We start from the raw sequence: 21,280 nt of genomic DNA, 5'->3' as shown, positions 1-21,280 counted from the left end.
AGTTAATGATTATTCTTAAATGGTATCTGTTCTCAAAAATTTTACTGAATAGTGCCTGCTTCCATAGCACATAAACTAAAAAATCCCACTGAATAGGATTTACTAGGCAAGGGGAAATCTTTAAATATTATTGTAAAAGAAATACAACTTGAATTCAATAGTGAACTCAAGGGGAAGAGAAGACTGAGCTAGAGGTAAGCCTTAGAGGCCTTGCAGGAGGACAGTCATCAATGTGATAAGGTCATCTGTGTCTGTTAATTGATGCTTATCTGTAGTAGGACCCTACATTGCTACAAAAACCAGGACAGAGGAGCACTATCTTTTCATTATTCTGTTTCAGAAAGATGGTTCCTTTGTCCTTGAGAACATTGCAGTATTGGCAGGGGAGGTTGTGAGAATATGTACATCAAAAAGAATCAAACTGCAGGCACCGTGGTATAGCAAATAAAGTCACCACTCGCAAAGCCAGCATGCCATGCAGGGGCTGATTCATGTCCTGGCTGCTACATTAACCCAGCTTCCTGCTAATGTGCCTACGAAACCAGCGGGGGATGGTCCAAGTCCTTGGGTTCCTGCACCAAAGCGGAAGACAAGAAGAGGCTTCTGGCTCCTGGCTGGTCCAGCTCCAGTCACTGCGGCCATTTGGAGAGAGAGCGCAGTAGATGGAAGCCTGATCTTCTGGCCCAGTCTCTGTAACTGCCTTCCAAATATAAATATTACCAAAAAAACATAAAGACAAAACTAACACTTGCACTTTTTCTGAAGTAAATAGTCCAAGAAAAGAAAGGCCAGACACCTGTAGCTAGCGTAAGGCTCGAGTTCATGCTCAGAACCAGAAATCCACACAGAATAAAGCTCAGCTTAAAACCAGCTTTATTGGGAGCACTCCGGGACGAGGTTCACCGTCCGCTGCAGACAGCGGGCCTTGGACGTCGCGCCCAGGGGACCTGAGGAGGCTGTAAAAGCGGGCCTGGGGGGGACAAAGTAATCCCCCTTATATGGTACTGCAGAGTGCTACAGGCTCCATCCCACCTTGGCGACTCCGTACCTCTCTGCCCGGCTGGGGGACCTACCTTGTCAGCCACCTTCCTCATCCTCCCCCAGGGCTGCCCCTCACCCACCCCGGCTGACCAGAAAACATACTTCGAGTTTGGTCAAGCGAAATGGAACATTAAGCTTATCTCAGTAAAGAGTACCTGAGAGGGCATCCAAGCTGCGAATAGTGGAAAGCCACACTAACTGAAGTTACTCTGGGATGTGAAAATAAAAACAGAAGTCTGACTGACAACGTTATCGGCGAAGAAGCTGGAGAAAACAATGAAGGTTCCGTGGGACGAGAGGACACAGGTCGGAGACGCGCGCAGCCAGTGGCCAGCTGCAAGCGAACCTTACCACTTCCAGGCAGGAAGGCTCAAGCACACCCAGCTGCTCGCAGTTTGACTTGAGAGGGAATTCCACCCAGTACAGCTGCCTGGGGTCTGAGCGCTTCCGGGGCAGGGGTCAGAGGGTGGGAGGAGGGGGCGGGGCAGTGAGGCGATCCCGCTTTCCCTTCCTCCCGCTGCAGGAGCTCGCCATGCTAGGCAGTGAAAAGGCCTGAGGGGAAGCCGGCTGCTGCTCCAATCCCCAACCAGAGTGAAGCGCTATAGCCAGCAGGAAAAAAACAAAAACCTGTGCCTCCGTGTTGCTGCCTACCAGCACCGGAATCAGTCAGGTCATCAGGTGCGGCAAAGGACAGATGCCCTGACCCCTAAATTGTGCCTGTTGGTGATCACTTACCTGTGGCTAGCTATCTCCAGCAGTTCTGTTGCCTTGGGGCACAACCACACGATCATGCCTTTCAATGCTTTATTCCTAATCGCACAACACACTTAAATTCTACTTCAATTAAAATCCCTGATTCACATCCAGTCTCAAGCCTTATTCCTCTGCACAAAGCTTCGTGAGGCTCTTGGCCTGGGGCGAGAGACCGTCCTGAGCAGGTCCTGCTTACTTGCCTTAGTTCCAAGGATGGATCAGGAGAGGCAGCCCCGGCTCCCTCTTTGGCTCAGAGCACTTGAGCCGTCTCAGTCTACCAGCTACTTAGAACCACTTCTTTCCAAGTTCTTCACTGACATACATAAAAACAAGTGTCTTACTGTCAGACTAACGTTCTGTCTAACCAATCTGTGCTTTTCCTTTTTAACTTCTATGAAAACATGAATACTGCTACTTTTGGCATTTTCCCAAATATAATTTATGAACTTGTATTCAATTTACATAATGAATATTGTCTTACACATGTGATCTATATAATATATATGCTGACATTGTGTCTTAGCCAATAAAGACACTGCCTGTATGATGAATATACTAACAAAACTTGTTTAAAATGCTATTGTCTCTAACCATTCCCTTGCAATGTGACATGTGTGGAATATGAACTGTGATAATGTGAAGGTAACCTGTGTGTGAGATGTATGAACATTGATGTAATGCAACCTTAATGTGTGTAACTTCTCCTTAGAGTAAGCAGCAATATTTAGTGACACGTTAGGACTCAGCTGTGACTTAGGGCTTGCTTATGAGATATTCAGGAGTGTGTATAGTCAAGATAATATTCCTAAGTAACCTATAAGGAGAAGATAGAAGAGAGGAGCTGACGGCCAACCAATCAGCAACAAGTGCTGGAAAGACCAAGCCCAGAAAATGGATATAAAAAGCAGCCATGTGGACAGGCCAATTGTTCTCAACCAGCTTGTGGAGAAATAACATTCTGCCTCATGTACTCTGAACTCAAGCCAGAGTCCAGCACTGCTGGAATGCCACCCTGGCCTGGAGCAACTACATCTTCCTCTCTCACACTCTATCCAGGGACCACAGAGTAAGCACGACCACCTGAGGATGCGTCCTCCATCCTGAGTCTAAGAGGCCCACAAGGCCTCTTAAAATAAATAAAGGAATAAGAGACAGGATTGGATGCACAAATATAAGTGTTTAACTGAAGTTACTAAGTAGAATTTAAACTTGTTTGTTGTGTGAATGGGAATGAAGGATTGAAAGGCAAGATCCTGTAGCATCATTTTTATTTGAAAGCCGGATTTACAGGGAGGAGGAGAGACAGAGAGAAAAAACCTTCTGTCTGCTGACTTACTCCCTAAGTGGCTGAAACTCCCCAAGTGGCTGGAGCTAAACTAATCAGAAGCCAGGAGCCAGGAGTCTCTTCCGGGTCTCCCATATGGGTGCAGGGTAACAAGGCTTTGAGCCGTCCTCGACTGCTTTCCCAGGCCACAAGCAGGGAGCTGGATGGAAAGTGAAGGAAAGGGACTTGAACTGGCTCCCATAGGGGATCCCAGTGCGTGCAAGGTGAGGACTTTAGCCATAAGGCTACCTTGCCAGGCCCAAGACCCTATAGAGTCCTAACTGTGCTCACAGGCAGTTGAACCACTGGTGATAGTCTGTGATCTTCATATCCCATGTAGAAGCCAGTTGTGTCCCTGCTGCTTCACTTCTGATCCAGCTCTCTTAACTGCCTGACAAAAGCCAAGTACTCAGGCCCCTGCCACCACATGAGGAATACAGAAACTCTTGGCTATGGAAGATCTGTCTTCCTCCCTCCCTCCCTCCCACTCTTTGTAAGACTGAATTTCAAAATACATATTTTAAAAATAACTGTATATTATGCATAAACACACTCACACAATAGGTACAAGAGACTGAATAGTGGTTGAATTCAATGCCTTCACTAGGAAAGACCATTCATCTTATTACATTGTAAAACGTGGGGGTTGATGCTGTGGTGTAGTGGATAAAGCCAAGAACTGTGGCACCAATATCTTAACATGGGCACCAGTTTAAGTCCGCACTGCTCCACTTCCAATCTGGCTTCCTAAGATACCTGGGGAAGCAGTGGAGGATGGCCCACGTGCCTGGGCTCCTGCACCCACCTGGGAGACCCCCAAGAAATCCCTGGGCCCAGAAAGATCTCTATTTGTCTCTCCTGTTTGTGGCTCTGCTTCTAAATAAATAAAAATTTTAAAACCTCCGCTTGTCATTCATATCAGTTTTAAAAGTTGTAACTATTAGGCCCAGCAGCATGGCCTAACAGCTGAAGTCCTCGCCTTGAACGTGCCAGGATCCCATGTGGGCGCCGTTTCTAATCCCTGAAGCTCCACTTCCCATCCAGCTCCCTGCCTGTGGCCTGGGAAAGCAGTCCAGGACGGCCCAAAGCTTTGGGACCCTGCACCTGCGTGGGAGACCCGGAAGAGGTTCCAGGTTTCTAGCTTCGGATCAGCACAGCACCGGCCGTTGCAGGTCACTTGGGCAGTGAAACATCGGACGGAGGAACTTCCCGTCTCTCCTCTCTGTATATCTGACTTTGTAATAAAAAAATTAAATAAATCTTTAAAAAGTTGTAACTACTAATACATAATTTCTTTCAGAATGTATGAAACCTTAACAACTAGTATCTCGCACATTCACACTTTCTTAAACAACCTAGCTTCCTGTTTAAGGCTGCCCCCATGAGTGTTGGCTGTGTAAGTGGTGAACAGTTGGAAAATGTGCAATACTGTTGAACGTCACCAAACTTCGTAGGATAAAGAAGATTCATGTCCACAAGGTAATTTCCTTCTCCAAATATCACACTGTTAACAGGATTGCAACTGATTTTGACATAACATTTTTACTAGCCCAATCTGCGGGAGCTCACAGGCCTGACAGCTCCTCCTGAGGCCAGTTTTTACAAACACGCGCCGGTTGGGGGCGCTACTCCAGCCACCCACCCTCGGTCGGCTGCGCCAACTCCGCGCAAGGCATGCCGGGACTCCACGCAGCCCAACCGCCATCCCCAGGGCAACGGGCCAGCGCCGGTTGTCATGGAGCCGCCTCCGCGAACCCCAGCTAGGAGCCGCCCCCGCTGGCACCGCGCAGGATGCTCGGCCGAGGCTCCAAGGCCGCTGGGAGGCGGAGACACTTGAGCAGCCGCCTGAGCCAGCAGCAAGACCAAGCTCTGAGCAGCAGCATCTATCTCCTGCGAGAGATGGGCCCTACTGGCTTCCTGCTGCGGGAAGAGGAGCCAGAAAACAAGGATTTCCGAGTAACTGCCTTCCCCATTCACCCCGGGAACCCCAGGCGCTCTGGGGGCAGCCTCCCTCAGGCCTCACTGCAGATGTCGCCTCTCCCCAAAGGCGATGCAGACTCTAAATGCGTGCAAATTGAAGAGGGAAATAGAATTTACCAGCAAGGTTTCTCTACTGGTAGGCTGTCGAGTTGCATCCAGTGTCTAAAATGATGACCCCTTGATCTTTAGGCATAAAGGGTCGTTTCATCACATTCTGATATGGTTTGCATCACATGCCCTAGTTAGCAATTACTAGCCCTGTATGTCACAAGAAATGAAAAAGCCTTACGCTCTATACAAAATTGTAAACATTTGCTAATTAAATAAAAACCTTGGCTTTACACTTTACCTTTATGAAACTTTACTAAGTCCCTGTTAAAGGATTGTAAAATGGCTGCACTTTTTCGGAAAGCCCATAATGAACAAAATACATTTTTAATTTTACTGAAAAGTCTCTCTTTCATATTTAGATAGACCACTCTTACCACCCGAAAATAGTCAGCCTTCCAGAAGTTAGCATGGAAAATTTTGGTGCACTGCATTGTAATTCTGAAATTTATATTAAATATTATACATTTTAGCTATGAAATTTTCTACTCTGTAGTTATTTAAGACGTTCCTTTCACTTTCTTTTTTATGTAAGTTATGTTATTTTATATATTAGCCAACATAATGTTGGTGAATAACATTTGTCTTCTTGAATAAAGTTAGCATAAATTCACCTAACAAAATGAACAGTACAAAAATTCAAAAGTAGTTACCTCACACAGAAGGTGTCTGGCAGCACCCCTAGGTAAAGATGCATTACACTAAGAAATTTACAGGTGTTCTTTTAAATTTTGAAAATTAGGTTTCTTAAGTCACATAAAAATCTCCTTGATTGATAATACAAGTTGGTAACCAAAGCAAAAAAATTAAAAAGTGAATAATCAGCCTAGGCATTACGGTTTTCTAGGACTCTGTTCAACTCTTCAAAATCTCATAATTTAAATTCTTTCTTCAACAATTGTATTTCAATTTAGTTCTGCCAGAACTCTAATCAATTCATGTTGTTAAAAAGTGTTTTTCTTTATAGGTTTTCTTAGGAAATCCTCATGTTTGTAACTGTTCCACATTTCTGAAAGGAGAAGAACTGTGTAAGCATATATGCTGGTAGGTGACTTTTTTACAGAGGAACATCTTGGTGTTTTAAAGAAATTGGTGTTGGAAGAATAAAATATCAACATGATATTAGCTTACCTATACATTTTCAGTATTTCATTTCATTGTGAAAATTGGGTGAATTTAAATTGAGAACATTTTTATTATGTTTTCACGCAGCAAAAAAATCAAATTTTAGATTCTCATTAGGTATGTCTGTGAAGTCGAACTACAAGCAGGGGAAATAAATTTGATTCATCTCACTGATGATTGTGTAGTTCATTCTGAGATATTTTGGTACTTCAAAAACTTTGGGCTTCAAATAATACATTTTTTTAAATAAAGTGATGTGTTTTCCACTTATAGACAAAGGAACTGAAAGTATTTGACCTTTCCTTACTGGATCATATTGACCAAGTTTCAGAAAATATTCCTTTGCAATGAACATTTGCATATGACTCTTACAAGATTGAAATAGGACTCTGTTGAAGATTATTTCTGTCAAATCTGGAACTCTTACTTTAGTGTTAGAACCAATTTATAGGGTAATTCATCCCAGTCATGGGGAAAAAAATCCCATTTAGTTTAACCCACTTGAGCCCATTTTGTTTTGCCTACCTATACTCATGTCAACAAAGTATGAGTTTCTTTGTATTAGTTATCTAATACAAAGTATTAGATAATTTGGAATTGATACTTAAGAGAAAAAAGAATTTCAGAAAGCAATGTATGTCATGTTTCTAATGCTTTATTAATAAAAAATGTATCCTATTTTTTAAGATTTTATTTACTAGTGTTTTGCTGTTTTGTTTTGATCAGTTTTTATTAAGAATTTACTAACACTTATATTTGCACCTCTTGACATAAAGATAAAAATAGTCACTTCAAAACTTGAAATTTGGTATTATGATTATAAAGTAGCTTTTTTCCACTTTGATTTGAAGTCAGACAAGGGCATTCTGTTTTTATTTTTATGTAATGTAAAAGCATTTTGCATGTTATTGCATTTTAACAATATATTAAATGGAAATATCAGTACATATTTAATATATTAAAATTCTAATATATTAACAATGTATTATATTCCTATTTCTTAAAAGTCATATTTCATTTTAATTACAGGTATTTAAAATATTTTCCATCATATATGAAATGGTATAGGTAGGAAAAAAATAATTTGGACTCTATCCTAAAAATTATGACAGTTCCAGCAAAATTTAAAGGAAGTGCTTGGGATATCTAATTTTACTTACTGTTTTTCCATTTAGGGCTATGAAATACATGCACGTTGAAAATTTCTACTATAAATGTCTTTTATTTTTCATTAATCATACCTTTTCGTACATATGCTTATCTTAAGTTTATTATAAATTAAACTAGTATAGCAAAAAAATTGCTGAGAGCTTTACGTTTAATCATAATACTTCCAGCAATATAAGCATTGCAATGCTGCCTCTATTCTAAAATTTTTTACTCTTTTCAGACTGTGTCAAAAATAATGCTTTACTCTTTTCTGCCTATGAATATTAGGATCTTGTTGAAAAAATTCAAGCTTCCCAGAAATCATGAATGTAAGTTTTTGGATTTTATTACTTATTTTTGTTTTTGTTGTTAATTGGAAATAAACAAGTATAAAAATATGGTTTATTGAACATTTTTTCTTAATGAATTAGTAGCTTCATATGCCATTTTCAAATGAAGGCAATAAAAACTATGATGAAACAGTAACCAGTTATTTGTTAGAGAACAGATTCTTTCATGAATTGAAAAAAATTTTCACCATATTTCCTTGTATCTAAAAATATAATTGTTTTCATTCCCTTGAAAGAGTGACACAGAGACACAGACCTTCCATCTACTGATTTATTCCACGGATGCCTACACAACAGCGAGAGCAGGGTCCAGCTGAAGTCAGGAGCTCTGTGCCCCTTCTGGGTCTCCTGAGTGGGCGGGGCCCAAGCTCCTGGGACATGATCCACTGCCTTCCAAGATGCATTGGCAGGAGGTCATACGGAAAGCACAGCAGACAGCCATCACTAACACGGGACGCAGCTTAACCTGCTCCAGCACCAGGCCCACCACACTGCAATTTTCAAAATTCCAGAAACAGTTACTGAATAGTTTTGAAAACAAAAATGCTTTCTGGATTTTTTTTAAAGTTCTTAACACCTAGATGGAGTTTATATTTAGGCATATGGTCATATAACTAACATCCAGAGGCCTCCAAAATAGAAGAGAGGGGCCAGCACCTTGTGTGCCCCTGGTTGGAGTCCCGGCTGCTCCACTTCTGACTTAGCTGCTTACTAATGCTCCGAGGAAAGCAGCAAATGATGGTCCACATACTTGGGTCCCTGCCACCATGTGGACGACCGTATGGAATTCTTGGATCCTGCCTTGAGCCTGGGTCTGGCTGATACAGCCATAATGTGTGAGACTAAAATTAGAAGATTTTCTCCCTCTTCCCTCCTCCCCCCAACTCTGTATAGATGTCTACCTCTGTTTCTCTCTCTGCCTTTCAAATACATCCTTTTCTAAAACATGAAACAAATAATTGTATTATAGGTCAATTATTTTATTCTGTCATTATGAAAGTGTTACCTGTAGTTGAGGTGTGTTTTAGCCTTTATCAGACCCAGCTAAGAACTGCAATTTAAATTTCATGTTTGGGATAACTATAAAGTGACAAACTTTTGGGCTTTGCTTTTTAATTTAATGGTTTTATTTAATCAAGCTCATTTCCTGCCCCCAACTGTTACTTAAGTGCAATAAGAGTATAAAAGCTGACTGAATAATAGATCAATATTAGTATTTTACAAGATTTTTCCTTTGTTTTCTTCTCTCACTCCATATATTGTTTTAGAAACCTCCACCATTTTACATGTTTCCAATTGCTAACTCTATTCTGGTGATTCTCACATTTATTAACAGACCAGTATTTTCAATTCAATTTAGAGGTTCTTAGTTTTTTTTTTTCTTAGTAGTATTTTAAATATCAAATTTCTTCCATTTGTGCTGCTGTATGACATTTAGTTTCACATGTTGGCTTTCTTTTTATTTCTTCCACAAAACTAGAAAGCTTGGAATTCTCCTAAATGTTCCTCTCCTGTTCTCTGCTCCCATGTATCTAGCAATTGCACAAATCCTCTGTTTATTCACTCTGTTGTCACATATTCCCATCTCTTCTTCATTCTCACCTTTAGTCAACGTGCCTCAGCCCACAGCACTCTTCTTTGCAGCTTCCTGCTTTTCACTGCTTCCTCCTTAATGCTCCAGACAGATATTCTTTCTAAAGTGGCACTCTTTGCTTAATCTCCTTCCAAAAGCCTTAAAGTACGAGGACTAGGTTGTATGATTTCACATATATTATTTTCTATTTTATCCTTACCAAGTTAAATATTGACTTTGTATTCAGAGTCTTATTCTTAACACTATTTTCCCATGTCACTTTCCTAAGCTTCTAGGCAAAGAAATATATTGTAGGGGACTGGTGTTGTGGCATAGCATATAAAGCTGCTGGCTGTGACAATAGTATCCCATATAGGCACCAGTTGGTATCGCAGCTTTTTTTCCCCCAATCCAGTTCTCTGCTGATGGCCTAAGAAAAGCAATTGGAAGATGGTCCAAATGTTGGGCCCCTGCCATCCACATGGTACACCAGCAAGAAGTTCCTGGCTCCTGGCTTCTGCCTGGCTTAACCCCTGTCTTTGCTGCCATCTGGGTAGTGAACAAATGGGTAAAAATTGTTTTTTTCTCTCTCTCTGTCTCTCTTCCTCCTTCCTTCCCTCTCAAATAAACACACAAATCTATGGACAATGGAACAGATCAAAATGAAAGGATTATGACACCCAAGGATAGGCACTGTTACATTGAAAACCATTTTAATGTTCTGGTTTCAGTAACAAGGGAAAAAGAGGTAGTTTCCTTTCTTTTTATAAGCGACTCTGTTTTGATCCTTTGATTCTGAAAAGAATGCGATGAAGTGGAAAAATGACAGTGTAACCAATAACCAAAGCTATTTTTCTGATATGTGAAAAAAAATTGTAACTTTCAGCATAAATTATTACTCCTTTGTGTCTCCAGTTTTGCCAGCAAATTAAGATATTTCTGGATTTTTCATTAGCTGCCCTGCAGTTAGGTCTTGTAGAAGGAGAAATAAATGACTTGCTGTGTGGGGTGCATAAAGTTCAAACTCCCCAACCTAAAACAAATGTTGAAAATGCACTTGCTGAAGAAAGGGAATACACTCAGCAGAAGGAAATTGATTCAGAGGATGTATGCTCGATTTGTCAAGAGGTATTTTTAGAGAAAAAGCTTCCTGTCACCTTTTGCAGGTAATGACTTTTTTCTTTGTATTCTAAACATTCATGAAAATTATATTTTAGTGCTCGCCAGGACTCACACTATGAGATATGTTGATAGAGGAAAAATAACAAAGCTTTATTTACAGTTAGTTATGGTTGCTGTTCTTCTATTTCCTAATGTCTTATAAGAGGTTCTGTTCTTACTCCAAAGATTTCTAGCCTGTATTATAAAGCTGAAAATTAAAAATATAATTGCAAAATTATCCTTCCTTCTGCTCTGTTTTTGTTTTGTTCACATGAATAAATGCTGTGGAAAATATTATTGACTTTGAAAATATCAAGAACTAAAAGCTCCAACATACCATCAGCAAAAATTTACATCATTATGAAATTGACATAGTATTGAATAACCAATATGTTAAAAATAAATGCGAGTTCTTAACCACATTCTGTGACCACCTCATTGTCATTTCAATTTTAGATGCTGGACTCTATGTTTGGTATATGCTTGCAATGAGGGAATCTCAACTGAACTTGAACTGTGGTTATGCAACAAGGTGGAGGAATCCACCATGGTGGGAGGGTTTGGGGAAGGGTAGGGAGAATCCCAGTACCTATGAATCTGTGTCACATAATACAATGTAATTAGTGAATAAATTTTAAAAAAAGAAAATATCAAGAATTATTTTGTTTTGCAAAATTCTATCTCTAACCTAAACAGTTCAACTTTTCAATGGTGCACAAATGTTTGTTGAAAGTCTCATAGGCATACTATGCATGCCACTATAATGATGGACTTGCAAAATTTAGGCAAGCTCTTGCTATTAAAATGTTTTTTTCTCCAGATAATTTGACAGAATTTTCATACACTTTGTAGTTTTTCCTGTGGTTTTTTTCTGTTGGATGTTGTCAAATTATTAGCCACATCCTCAAATATTTCTTTTAATATATAATCCTTATGTATGTGTATGTATTGTGGAGTTCTGGAAACATAAGCTGGTACCCCTGCTCTCAAGTGAGGCATTTTATTCAAAGAATATTAAGTAATTATTATAATATTTCTTTACATTAATTATGATTAAAATCATTTTTACTTTAAAAAATGAAATTATTTTAATAATATAAGTCTCGAAATTTCATTGAAGTGAAGCAATATATTTTCTAATCATCTTTATTGGAAAGGCATATCCGAATGATGGGGAGAAGAGACAGAAAGTAAGATCTTCCTTCCACTGGCTCACAACCCAAATAGCCACAATGGCCACTGCTGAGCCCATCCAAAGCAGAAGCCCAGAGCTTGCTCTGGGTGTTCCACATGGGTACAGTGTCCCAAGTCTTTAGGTCATCTTTGACTGCTTTCCTAGGCCACATGCAGGAAGCTAGAAAGCAAGTGGCACAGCCAGGACATGAACTGGCACCCATATGGGATCCCAGGACTTTCAAGGTGAAGATTCAGCCAGTGAGCCATCACACTGTGCCCCTAAGGGTATATTTAAGTTTAAAATTATATGCTAAGGGCCTGGCGCTATAGCCTAGTGGCTAGAGTCCTTGCCTTGCCATCACTGGGATCTCATACAAGTTTCTGTCCTGGCTCCTTCACTTCCCATCCTGCTCCCTGCCTGTGGCCTGAGGAGGCATTCAAGGATCGCGCAAGGCTTTGGGACCCTGCACCCATGTGGGAGACTCAAAATAAGCTCCTGGCTCCTGGCTTCAATCAGAGCAGCCCAGCTCCAACTATTGCAACCGTCTGGGAATGAGCCAGCAAACAGAAGATCTTTGTCTCTTCTCTCTCTCTCTCTCTCTCTCTCTCTCTCTCTCTCTATATATATATATATATATATATATATATATATATATGTGTGTGTGTGTGTGTGCCTTTTCAAAAGAAAAATGAATCAATAAATCTTTAAAGAAATTATATGCTAAATTGAACACAATAGATTGGATTGACTATTTGTACAATAATATAGTTCATTATATTTTTAAGGGGTGTAAAGATGGTAGTACAAAAAACTTTATAGTATAAAAAATATAACATGGTTATACCATTACAGTATATCTATTTAAAACTGTTATATACAAATGATAAGCATGAATTTTATTTCTCATAGATTTGGCTGTGGCAAGAGCGTTCATATAAAATGCATGAAAATCTTGGCTAATTATCAGAATATGACATCAGACACTTCCATGTTGAAATGTCCTCTGTGCAGGAAAGGATTTGCACCATTAAAACTTATTTTGGAAGAATTCAAGAACTCTAACAACCTTGTGACTATATCTGAGAAAGAGCGGCTAGACAAACACCTTGGTATCCCCTGTAACAACTGTAAACAATTTCCAATTGAGGGAAAATGTTATAAGTAAGTGTCACCACTGAAACAGTAACTTGCATGCTTGATTGGGGGGGTGTTGAGGGTTTTTGGTTTGTTTTTTACTTTAGGAAGCATTGAAGCCTAGGTGGTCTAGTTTTAGCTGTTGCTGCCATTTGAAGAATGAACAAGCACATGGAAGATCTGTCTCTGCTTTTCTCTTCTTTTCTATGTCTCTGCCTTTCAAATAAATTGAAACAAATCATTTTTTGAAAACTAAGCAAGGGCCCAGTGCGATAGCCTAGCAGCTAAAGTCCTCGCTTTGAACACACCAGGATCCCATGTGGGCACCCATTCTGATCTTGGCAGCCCTGCTTCCCATCCAGCTCCCTGCTTGTGACCTGGGAAGGCAGTCTAGGTCAGCCCAAAACCTTGACACCCTGCATCCACATGGGAGACCCAGAAGAAGCACTGGGCTTCTGCCTTAGGATTGGCTCAGCTGCAGCCATTGTGGCCACTTGGGGAGTGAACCATCAGATGGAAGATCTCCCTCTCTGTCTCTCCGCCTCTCTGTATATCTGACTTTCCAATTAAAAAATAATAATTTAAAAACTAGACAAATAGGAATATATCAAACTCAGAACTTTCTGCATAGCAGGGAAAATAACAGAATGAAGAGACAGCCTAAGACCCAGAAAAAGTTGCTGGCTCCTGATTTCAGATAGGCTCAGCTCCAGCTGTTTCCATCATTTGAGGAGTGAACGAGACAATAGAGGAGCTCCCTGTAAATTTCTATTTCCAATAAAAATAAATAAATCTTGAAGGAAAAAAGAATCACTGGGTAATCAAGTTACAGTATCTAGTGTGAATCCTGTAAGAATTTTGATAAGCAAGGGCCCGGCGCAGTGGCCTAGCGGCCAAAGTCCTCGCCTTGAACGTGCCAGAATCCCATATGGGTGCTGGTTCTAATCCTGGCAGCCCCACTTCCCATCCAGCTCCCTGCTTGTGGCCTGGGAAAGCAGTTGAGGATGGCCCAAAGCCTTGGGGCCCTACACCTGCGTGGGAGACATGGAGGAAGTTCCTGGTTCCTGGTTTCAGATTGGTGCAACACTGGCCTTTGTGGTCACTTGGTGAGCGAATCATTGGACAGAAGATCTTCTTCTCTGTCTCTCTTCCTCTCTGTAGATCTGTTATTTTTTTTAAAGACTTATTTACTTTTATTGGGAAGGCAGATATACATAGAGGAGGAGAGACAGAGAAGATCTTCCATGTGATGATTCACTGCCCAAGTGGCCACAATGGCCGGAGCTGAGCCAAACCGAAGCCAGTAGCCAGGAGGTTTTTCAGGGTCTCCCACACAGGTGCAATGTCCCAAAGCTTTGGGCCGTCCTTGACTGTTTTCCCAGGACACAAGTAGGGAGGTGGATGGGAAGTAGAGCTGCCGGGATTAGAACTGGCGTCCATATAGGATCCTGGTGCGTTCAAGGCAAGGACTTTACCTGCTAGGCTATCGCACTGGGCCCTCTCTCTGTATATCTGACTTTGCAATAAAAGTAAATAAATCTCTAAAGAAAAAAGAATTTTGTTCATCAAATATAGATGAAAGCTCAGATACACTGGGAAGGTATCATCAAACTAATATGTGTCCATATCATTACTCCCCAAACTTGTTAGGTTACATGTCATAAGGGAATTTAAGATTGCAGATGAATTAGGGCTTCTTGAAATATTGAAGTTATCCCGGATTACCTGGATAAAGCTTGTGTAGTCAGAAGGATTTTCAGAGGTGAAGAGTGAGGCAAGAGAATCAGAGGAAAATGTGACTGTGGAAGAAAGGGAGACTGATGCTGCACTGTTTTCTTTGAAGATGGAGAAGAGGCAACAGACAAGAAATGTAGGCAGCCCGTAGAGATAGTGGGAAAGCCAGGCAATGGGTTCTCCCCTAGAGCCTGCGCAGTCACACAGCCCTGCCTGCTTGTAGCCCGTGCTGGTCATGTCAGGCTTCCACCCAACAGAACCATAAGATAACAAATTAGTGTTGTTCAAGCTGATAAATTTGCTGTTTTTTTGTTTGTATGTTTGTTTGTTTGTTTTTACAGCAGCAGTAGGAAACTAACACATAGCATGACTTGGGAAATGCTTTGTGTAGGCCTCTGAAAGGTTTCATCAGATTTTCATCAAATTTTCATCCGAAGCTATGACAATAACTAAATGTTTGCTCTTACATGCTTTGTTGTTTGGAATTTTCAGGTGTACCACATGTGTGGAATACCACTTATGCCAGGAATGCTTTGATAGCTGCTGCCATCTTTCTCATACTTTTACATTTCGGGAGGTACAGTATCTGTCTTGAAACTAATACAGAGTTGATAGTAATTTGTCCTGTTTTGTAAACTTAAGAATACTAGGTAACATTCTGGAATACAACTAGTGAGTTTTTAATAAAAACCTGAAATCACACTTTTAGGAAAACTTGCTTTATATTGATGTACAAACTAATCAGTTCTTATACTGGTAATTTATAAAATACAATCACAAATACCTTCTGACATTATAAATAAATCTTAACGGAAATTATAATCATCTAATTTGAAAATTTGTTTTAAAAACATCAATATTTGCACACTGGCTTGTCAAAAGTATCTTACGTTAACAATGAAGTATGTGAATCTATTGAGGTCATATGAATGGCATACTTAAAGCATATATGTATTGCTAAATAATTCTACTTCTTACTATATAAGAAAATAAAATCTATGGAATAATCATAAGTGATTTTTAAAATGTCATTATAGTGGTTATATAATAGCACATGGGACTCAAATAATAATTCTACAATGCGGTAAAAAAAAGTTTAGGGCCCGGCGGCGTGGCCTAACAGCTAAAGTCCTCGCTTGAATGTGCCGGGATCCCATATGGGTATCGGTTCTAATCCCAGTAGCTCTACTTCCCACCCAGCTCGCTGCTTGTGGCCTGGGAAAGCAGTTGAGGATGGCCCAAAGCTTTGGGACCCTGCCCGTGTGGGAGACCCAGAAGAGGTTCCTGGTTCCTGGCTTTGGATCGGTGCAGCACCGGCCGTTGTGCTCACTTAGGGAGTGAAACATTTGACGGAAGATCTTGCTCTCTGTCTCTCCTCCTCTCTGTATATCTGACTTTGTAATGAAAATAAATAAACCTTTAAAAAAATAAGTTTAGAATTTATGAGTATACACATTATTTTTAGGAACTCTAGCCATAAAACACAAATTTCAGTGATTTGAAATATAACATTTGCTCTTTACCTATTTTAGAAGAGAAACCAAAAATGGAGATCTCTAGAAAAAAGATCAGATGTAAAACATACAGCTTCTACAAGTGAAAGAGAAGAGAATGTAACACAATCTCAAGAAAAGAAAGGGTGAGGGTTTAAAAATTTGCATATCATTGAATGACATGGAGTTTAAGATAATTTTTCAGGTCAAATAATTTGTATTCATTCATTTATGAAATATCTACTTAGAAATGTATACATATTGTGTAATATTATTCCTTGCAAGTAAACAGCAAGACTCTAGAGTCACACTTTCTGAATCCCATCCTAGTTTACATGTTCTTTGTGTGACATGGGGGCTAATTACATCACTTTTTTCTGTCACATTTCCTTGTCTTTAAAATAGGAATATTCGTAAAACTAACATTGTAGGAATTGTTTGTGCATTATACAAATTAAATAGGCAATACATGTTTATGTTATTAATAATTGTGCAAGATATAATATTAGTTATTAAAGGAGTGTCCTCACCCAATAAGTGTAAAATTAAAGTAACATTGGTTACATAAAGAGAAATACAGGGCCTGGCGTGATAGCCTAGTTGCTAAAGTCCTCGCCTTGTACACACCGGGATCCCTTATGGGAGCTAGTTCATATCCTGATGGCACCACTTCCCATTAGCTCCCTGCCTGTGGCGTGGGAGAGTAGTTGAGGATGGCACAAAACCTTGACACCCTGCATCCACATGGGAGACCCAGAAGAGGCTCTGGGCTCCTGGCTTCGGATCGGCACAGCTCCAGCTGTTGCTACTGCTTGAGGAGTGAACCATCAGATGGAGATCTTCCTCTCTGTCTCTCCTCCTCTCTGTATATCTGACTTTCCAATAAAAATACAATAAATCATAGAAAAAGAACTACAAAGGCATTTTGACCAGTACTTAAGACAGCAATTAAGATAGCTGCATATGATGTTGAAGGGCCTGAGTTTAAATCCTAGTGCTGTTCACAATTCGAACTTCCTACTCAAGTGAGCCCTGGGAAAAATGGGTGATGGCTCAAGTATATGAGTCTGTGTCACCCACCTAGGTTACCAAAAGTGTGTTCCTTGCCCAGTTCTGGCCGTTGGAAGCATTGGGTGAGTGAGCAGTGGATGCAAATCTGTCTCTTTGTATTTCAAAATTTAAGAAAGAAAAATACAAGGATATTTACTACTACCCCAAGATGGGGAACAGCCTCCAGATATCAGCCCAGGGTCCCAATGTAGTACGTGCTATGAGGGTTCCGACCAAGTGCTTTATGTAGTTCTGAGATGTTGTCGATTTCGCCTGTCCAGTATGAGGCAAGCCTCCCAATGTCTGTCGACTGATATAGTCGACCTCAAGCCTCCGTTCACCAGATTTTTTTCTGTCCTTGTTTGCTGAGTTAGTTGTCCAATTAGCTCTGTTTTCCTTCCTTTGCTGCTGTACCGAGTGTCTGCCATATTCTCCATGTGTATCAGGGTCTGTGTGCACTGCTCTTTAAATATTTAAATAGAAATTATCCACACCAGGAAAAGAAGAAAAACCTTCTTTTTCTTTTTGCTTCAAAGCCCCCATCCCACCACCTTTCTGCTCCCTCTTGCCACACACTTGGATCCCTCCACATCTAGGCAGACTCACATACAGATATGTTTATTTTAAACTCCAGTGAGCTTTTATTCTGGACCCTGTGAGCATCCCACTTCTCAGGAGAGCAGAACTCTTGTGGGATATTAAACTCTTACAACTCTTCATTGCCATTTCTCCTGACGACGCACTATAAATTATCCTAATAGAATGATAAATTGTATTACTAAAGATTGGACTGAGAGATATTGGAGGGCCAGGAGTTGGAAAGAAGTTTAGAGGAGGGTAGACATTCCAGGAACAGAAAATAAATAAAAATTACTTGATAACCTTAAAAGGTTGTTTTTAAGTTAAATGATCTTGGTAAACGTAATTTATGTGGCATAGTGAAGATATGCCTTAAAAATAATGAGAAACATGAACTTCAAAAAAAGATTTAATGATTTTTATTAGGAAGACAGATTTTCAAAGAGAAGGGGAGACAGAAAAATCTTGTGTGTGCCGGTTCACTCCCTAAGTGGCCTCATCAGCCAGAGCTGAGACAAATGAATAAAAATGAAGCCATAAAAATTTTAAAATATCCATTTTATATCACAAAATTAAACTTTATTAAATTATGTCCATATCTTATATAAATCAATACAGTTTATATTTTTGCCTTTGTAATAAATGACATTTGCTATCTTTCGTTTAAGAAAATGTTCAATAGCATTTTTTATTTAGACGATTTTTTACCTGTGTTACTGGTTACTTCCAGATCTGAAGTCACTTGTGAACCTACTTATCTCTATGTTTATTCTCATTCAGTCAAGTTCACACACCAGAATATGTGTTAAAATCGTTACCTCTGCTACTGATTACAAAGAACAGCAAACTGCTTAGTCCGGGCTACCAATGTCGACTTTGTTTGAAGGCATTTCATCTTGGTCAGTATACACGCTCACTACCATGTACTCACAAGGTAAAAAAAATACTAATAATCATAAATAATTATCATATTTTTTCTGTACTGTGGCTTCCGCTAGAGGGCGTTTTTTTAAAACAATGAATTAACAATTTAAATTTCTCACTTTTAACTTGTATTCTCTCCAGAGATGTTCAAATAGCACAGAAAATGTAGAAAGTTGAAACAGAGACTGAGAAGGTAACTCTTCCTTCTCAGGATTTATTTTCATTGGTTAAAATTCATCATTGTGTGTACCTCTCTGAAAGATAAAATGGCACTCCAGGATAGATTTCTTTAACTGCTTTGACTGCACGAAAAGGAAAAAGCTCATAGCCTACTAACATGTTGCTATATAGTTTATTTTCATGATCATTTACAGGAAACAGAAATGCCTAAATTGACATGATTGATTGTTTCATATGTACTCATTGGAATTAAAATCAGATATTACAATGTATCTAATGATTAAATTTTTCTTGGATAACATAATTTATTAAATAAACATTTATAGTTAATTCTTACTTGAAATGGCAAATAGTTTGTTTTAATCCCCAAAATGTGATTTGGCACTTCAGCTTTCCATAATCGTATCAATTTGCAACTTGAATTGATTTGTATTTTTTTAAATTTTCTAATATTTTTTATTTCTTATGAATTAGCAGTGAAACTGATATATTAAAGTAGTGACTTTCTAGTGAACTTGATATGGACTTTTACAAATATGATTCCCATAAGAGGCTTTGCATTTTACTATTGAAAGTAAAAGTTTGATTTATAAATCAATCACATTTGTAAGTAAGCTTCAAAGTATTTCCATAAGCTTCATAAATCATAATTATCAACCATTTTTGCTAAGAGATTCTATAATGATGAAACTTGACAAAACTTAGTTAACACTATAGAGTATAAATGTGATAGTTATACCTCTGTTTAACTTATGACTTCTTTTAAGTTTCATAGGAAATGTATTGACAACTGGCTACTCCACAAGTGCAACTCATGCCCTATTGATGGACAAGTTATCTATAACCCTTTAATCTGGAAAGATACTGCAAAGAATGGACAAGCACATCAGGCTGACTCAAACATAGACATCACTCAGGCCTCAAAGCAGGAAGAACCAGAACTTCTTATTCCTTGTATTGGATTAATCTTGCAGCAAAATCGACATGGAATTTTACCAAGTATACATCAGTGTAATTCTGAAAAAGTGAATACATCTCAGAGTCCAACAGATAACTGTCAGAATTTAACAGAAGATGATGCTATCTGCTCTACCAAATTAGATGATTCAAAGTCAAAAAAAGCAATCTATGAATGTAAAATTAGCCAACACTTCCCCACATATCTTCAAGATTTACCCACTAGACCATTTGGGAAAATACCATACCAAACATTTCTTCCCTCCCTTGCTCACAAGAATATTTTTTGTCCCACTAGAATGGAACCCACCGGTTTTAGTGAAAAATACCCCACTAACCAAAATTTAAAGACAACAAAAACCGTTAAATGCATTAAACACAAACCAAAGAAGACCCTTGGTACTCAAATAAGAGAGGAAAATAAGAGAACAGGTACCTTACTTCCAGAAGATTTAAGTCTTACTATCAATTGGGGTATAACTAAACTTAGCTTGTCTGAAAGATGTAATCCATATAAGGGTGGAAATTAGACAAAACTTTCATGGCCTATAATCTCTTTAAATATAAAGCAAACTAAAATATCTTCAGTACTGGAAAGTTTCAACTGTGGAAAAATACTTTGATTATCAAAAATGTAAGTTATTGATTATAAAATATTTTATTTGTAGAACTTTAAAACTGCATACACACTCTTGAAAAATATGTAAAATTCTGTTGTCCTGCTTACTAATATATGAATCATTTACAATACTTGGAGGTGAACACCCCATTGCTTGTAACAGGTAAATACCCATTACTTACAGCATGATTTATCTTGATAAGATTCAAAATGCTGTAAATTATGAAAAATTAGAACTTTTACATCTTATTGAACATTAATTTTTAACTTAAATTAAGGAAATATTTCCTCTGCTTTGAATCACTATTTTTGCAATTATCCTGTAATATCTAGCAAATGTTTCCAGACATTTGTGCATTTCTTTCTATTTTTCTTGTACTAATAATCACCAAATGCATAAGAAAAACATGAATTTCTTATTCTTTTAAAACAATTTTTTGTACATAAAATAAAAATTATTTTGCACCAAAAATAAACTAAAGCCTACTTGTTAGTTCCATTTTTCACCAAAGAAAAATAAAGTGTTGGGCCCAGTATGGTAGCCTAGTGGCTAAAGTCTTCAACATTGGAACCCACTGAGATCCCATAGTGGCACCAATTTGTGCCCTGCCTGCTCCATTTACCATGCGTCTCCCTCCGTCTCCCTACCTATGGCCTGGGAATGCAATCGAGGACAGCCCAAAGCCTTGGGACCCTTCACCCATGTGGGAGACCTGGAAGAAGCTTGTGGCTTCAGATCAGCTCAGCTCTGGGGTTGCAGCCGCTTGGTGGTCAAGAAGTAAACTGTTGGAAGAAAGATCTTTCTCTCTCCTCTCTGTAAATATGACTTCCCAATAAAAATAAACAAATCTTTAACAAAAATAGAAAAA

General features: G+C 39.1%; 1 protein-coding gene across 2 annotated transcripts; it reads left to right on the top strand.

Moving 5' to 3' along the window:
• The first annotated feature begins 4,861 nt into the window (after positions 1–4,861).
• Positions 4,862–20,429, top strand: ZSWIM2 (zinc finger SWIM-type containing 2). Of its 2 annotated transcripts, none has more exons than XM_058664233.1 (9): positions 4,862–5,074; positions 6,174–6,250; positions 7,769–7,809; positions 10,359–10,569; positions 12,651–12,902; positions 15,102–15,186; positions 16,142–16,248; positions 18,512–18,665; positions 19,603–20,428. In XM_058664233.1, exons 1-9 carry the CDS (start codon positions 4,910–4,912, stop codon positions 20,320–20,322), a joined length of 1,812 nt encoding a protein of 603 aa, XP_058520216.1. In that variant the 5' UTR covers positions 4,862–4,909; the 3' UTR covers positions 20,323–20,428. The 2 variants fall into 2 exon arrangements, with proteins under 2 accessions (XP_058520216.1, XP_058520217.1); XM_058664234.1 differs by having other exon boundaries at positions 5,020–5,074; positions 7,722–7,809; positions 19,603–20,429.
• The last annotated feature ends 851 nt before the right edge of the window (positions 20,430–21,280 follow it).

Source organism: Ochotona princeps, chromosome 5, assembly GCF_030435755.1.
Source record: "Ochotona princeps isolate mOchPri1 chromosome 5, mOchPri1.hap1, whole genome shotgun sequence".
Lineage (NCBI taxonomy): Eukaryota > Metazoa > Chordata > Mammalia > Lagomorpha > Ochotonidae > Ochotona > Ochotona princeps.
This window is presented reverse-complemented; position numbering and strand designations above follow the sequence as displayed.

Excerpts from the sequence above, each read along its gene's own strand:
- ZSWIM2 (XM_058664233.1), top strand. The coding sequence starts at position 4,910 with ATGCTCGGCCGAGGCTCCAAGGCCGCTGGGAGGCGGAGACACTTGAGC. Across the intron at positions 5,075-6,173 it reads CAGAAAACAAGGATTTCCGA|GTTTTCTTAGGAAATCCTCA; the intron begins GTAACTGCCTTC and ends TTTTCTTTATAG. Across the intron at positions 10,570-12,650 it reads CTTCCTGTCACCTTTTGCAG|ATTTGGCTGTGGCAAGAGCG; the intron begins GTAATGACTTTT and ends TATTTCTCATAG.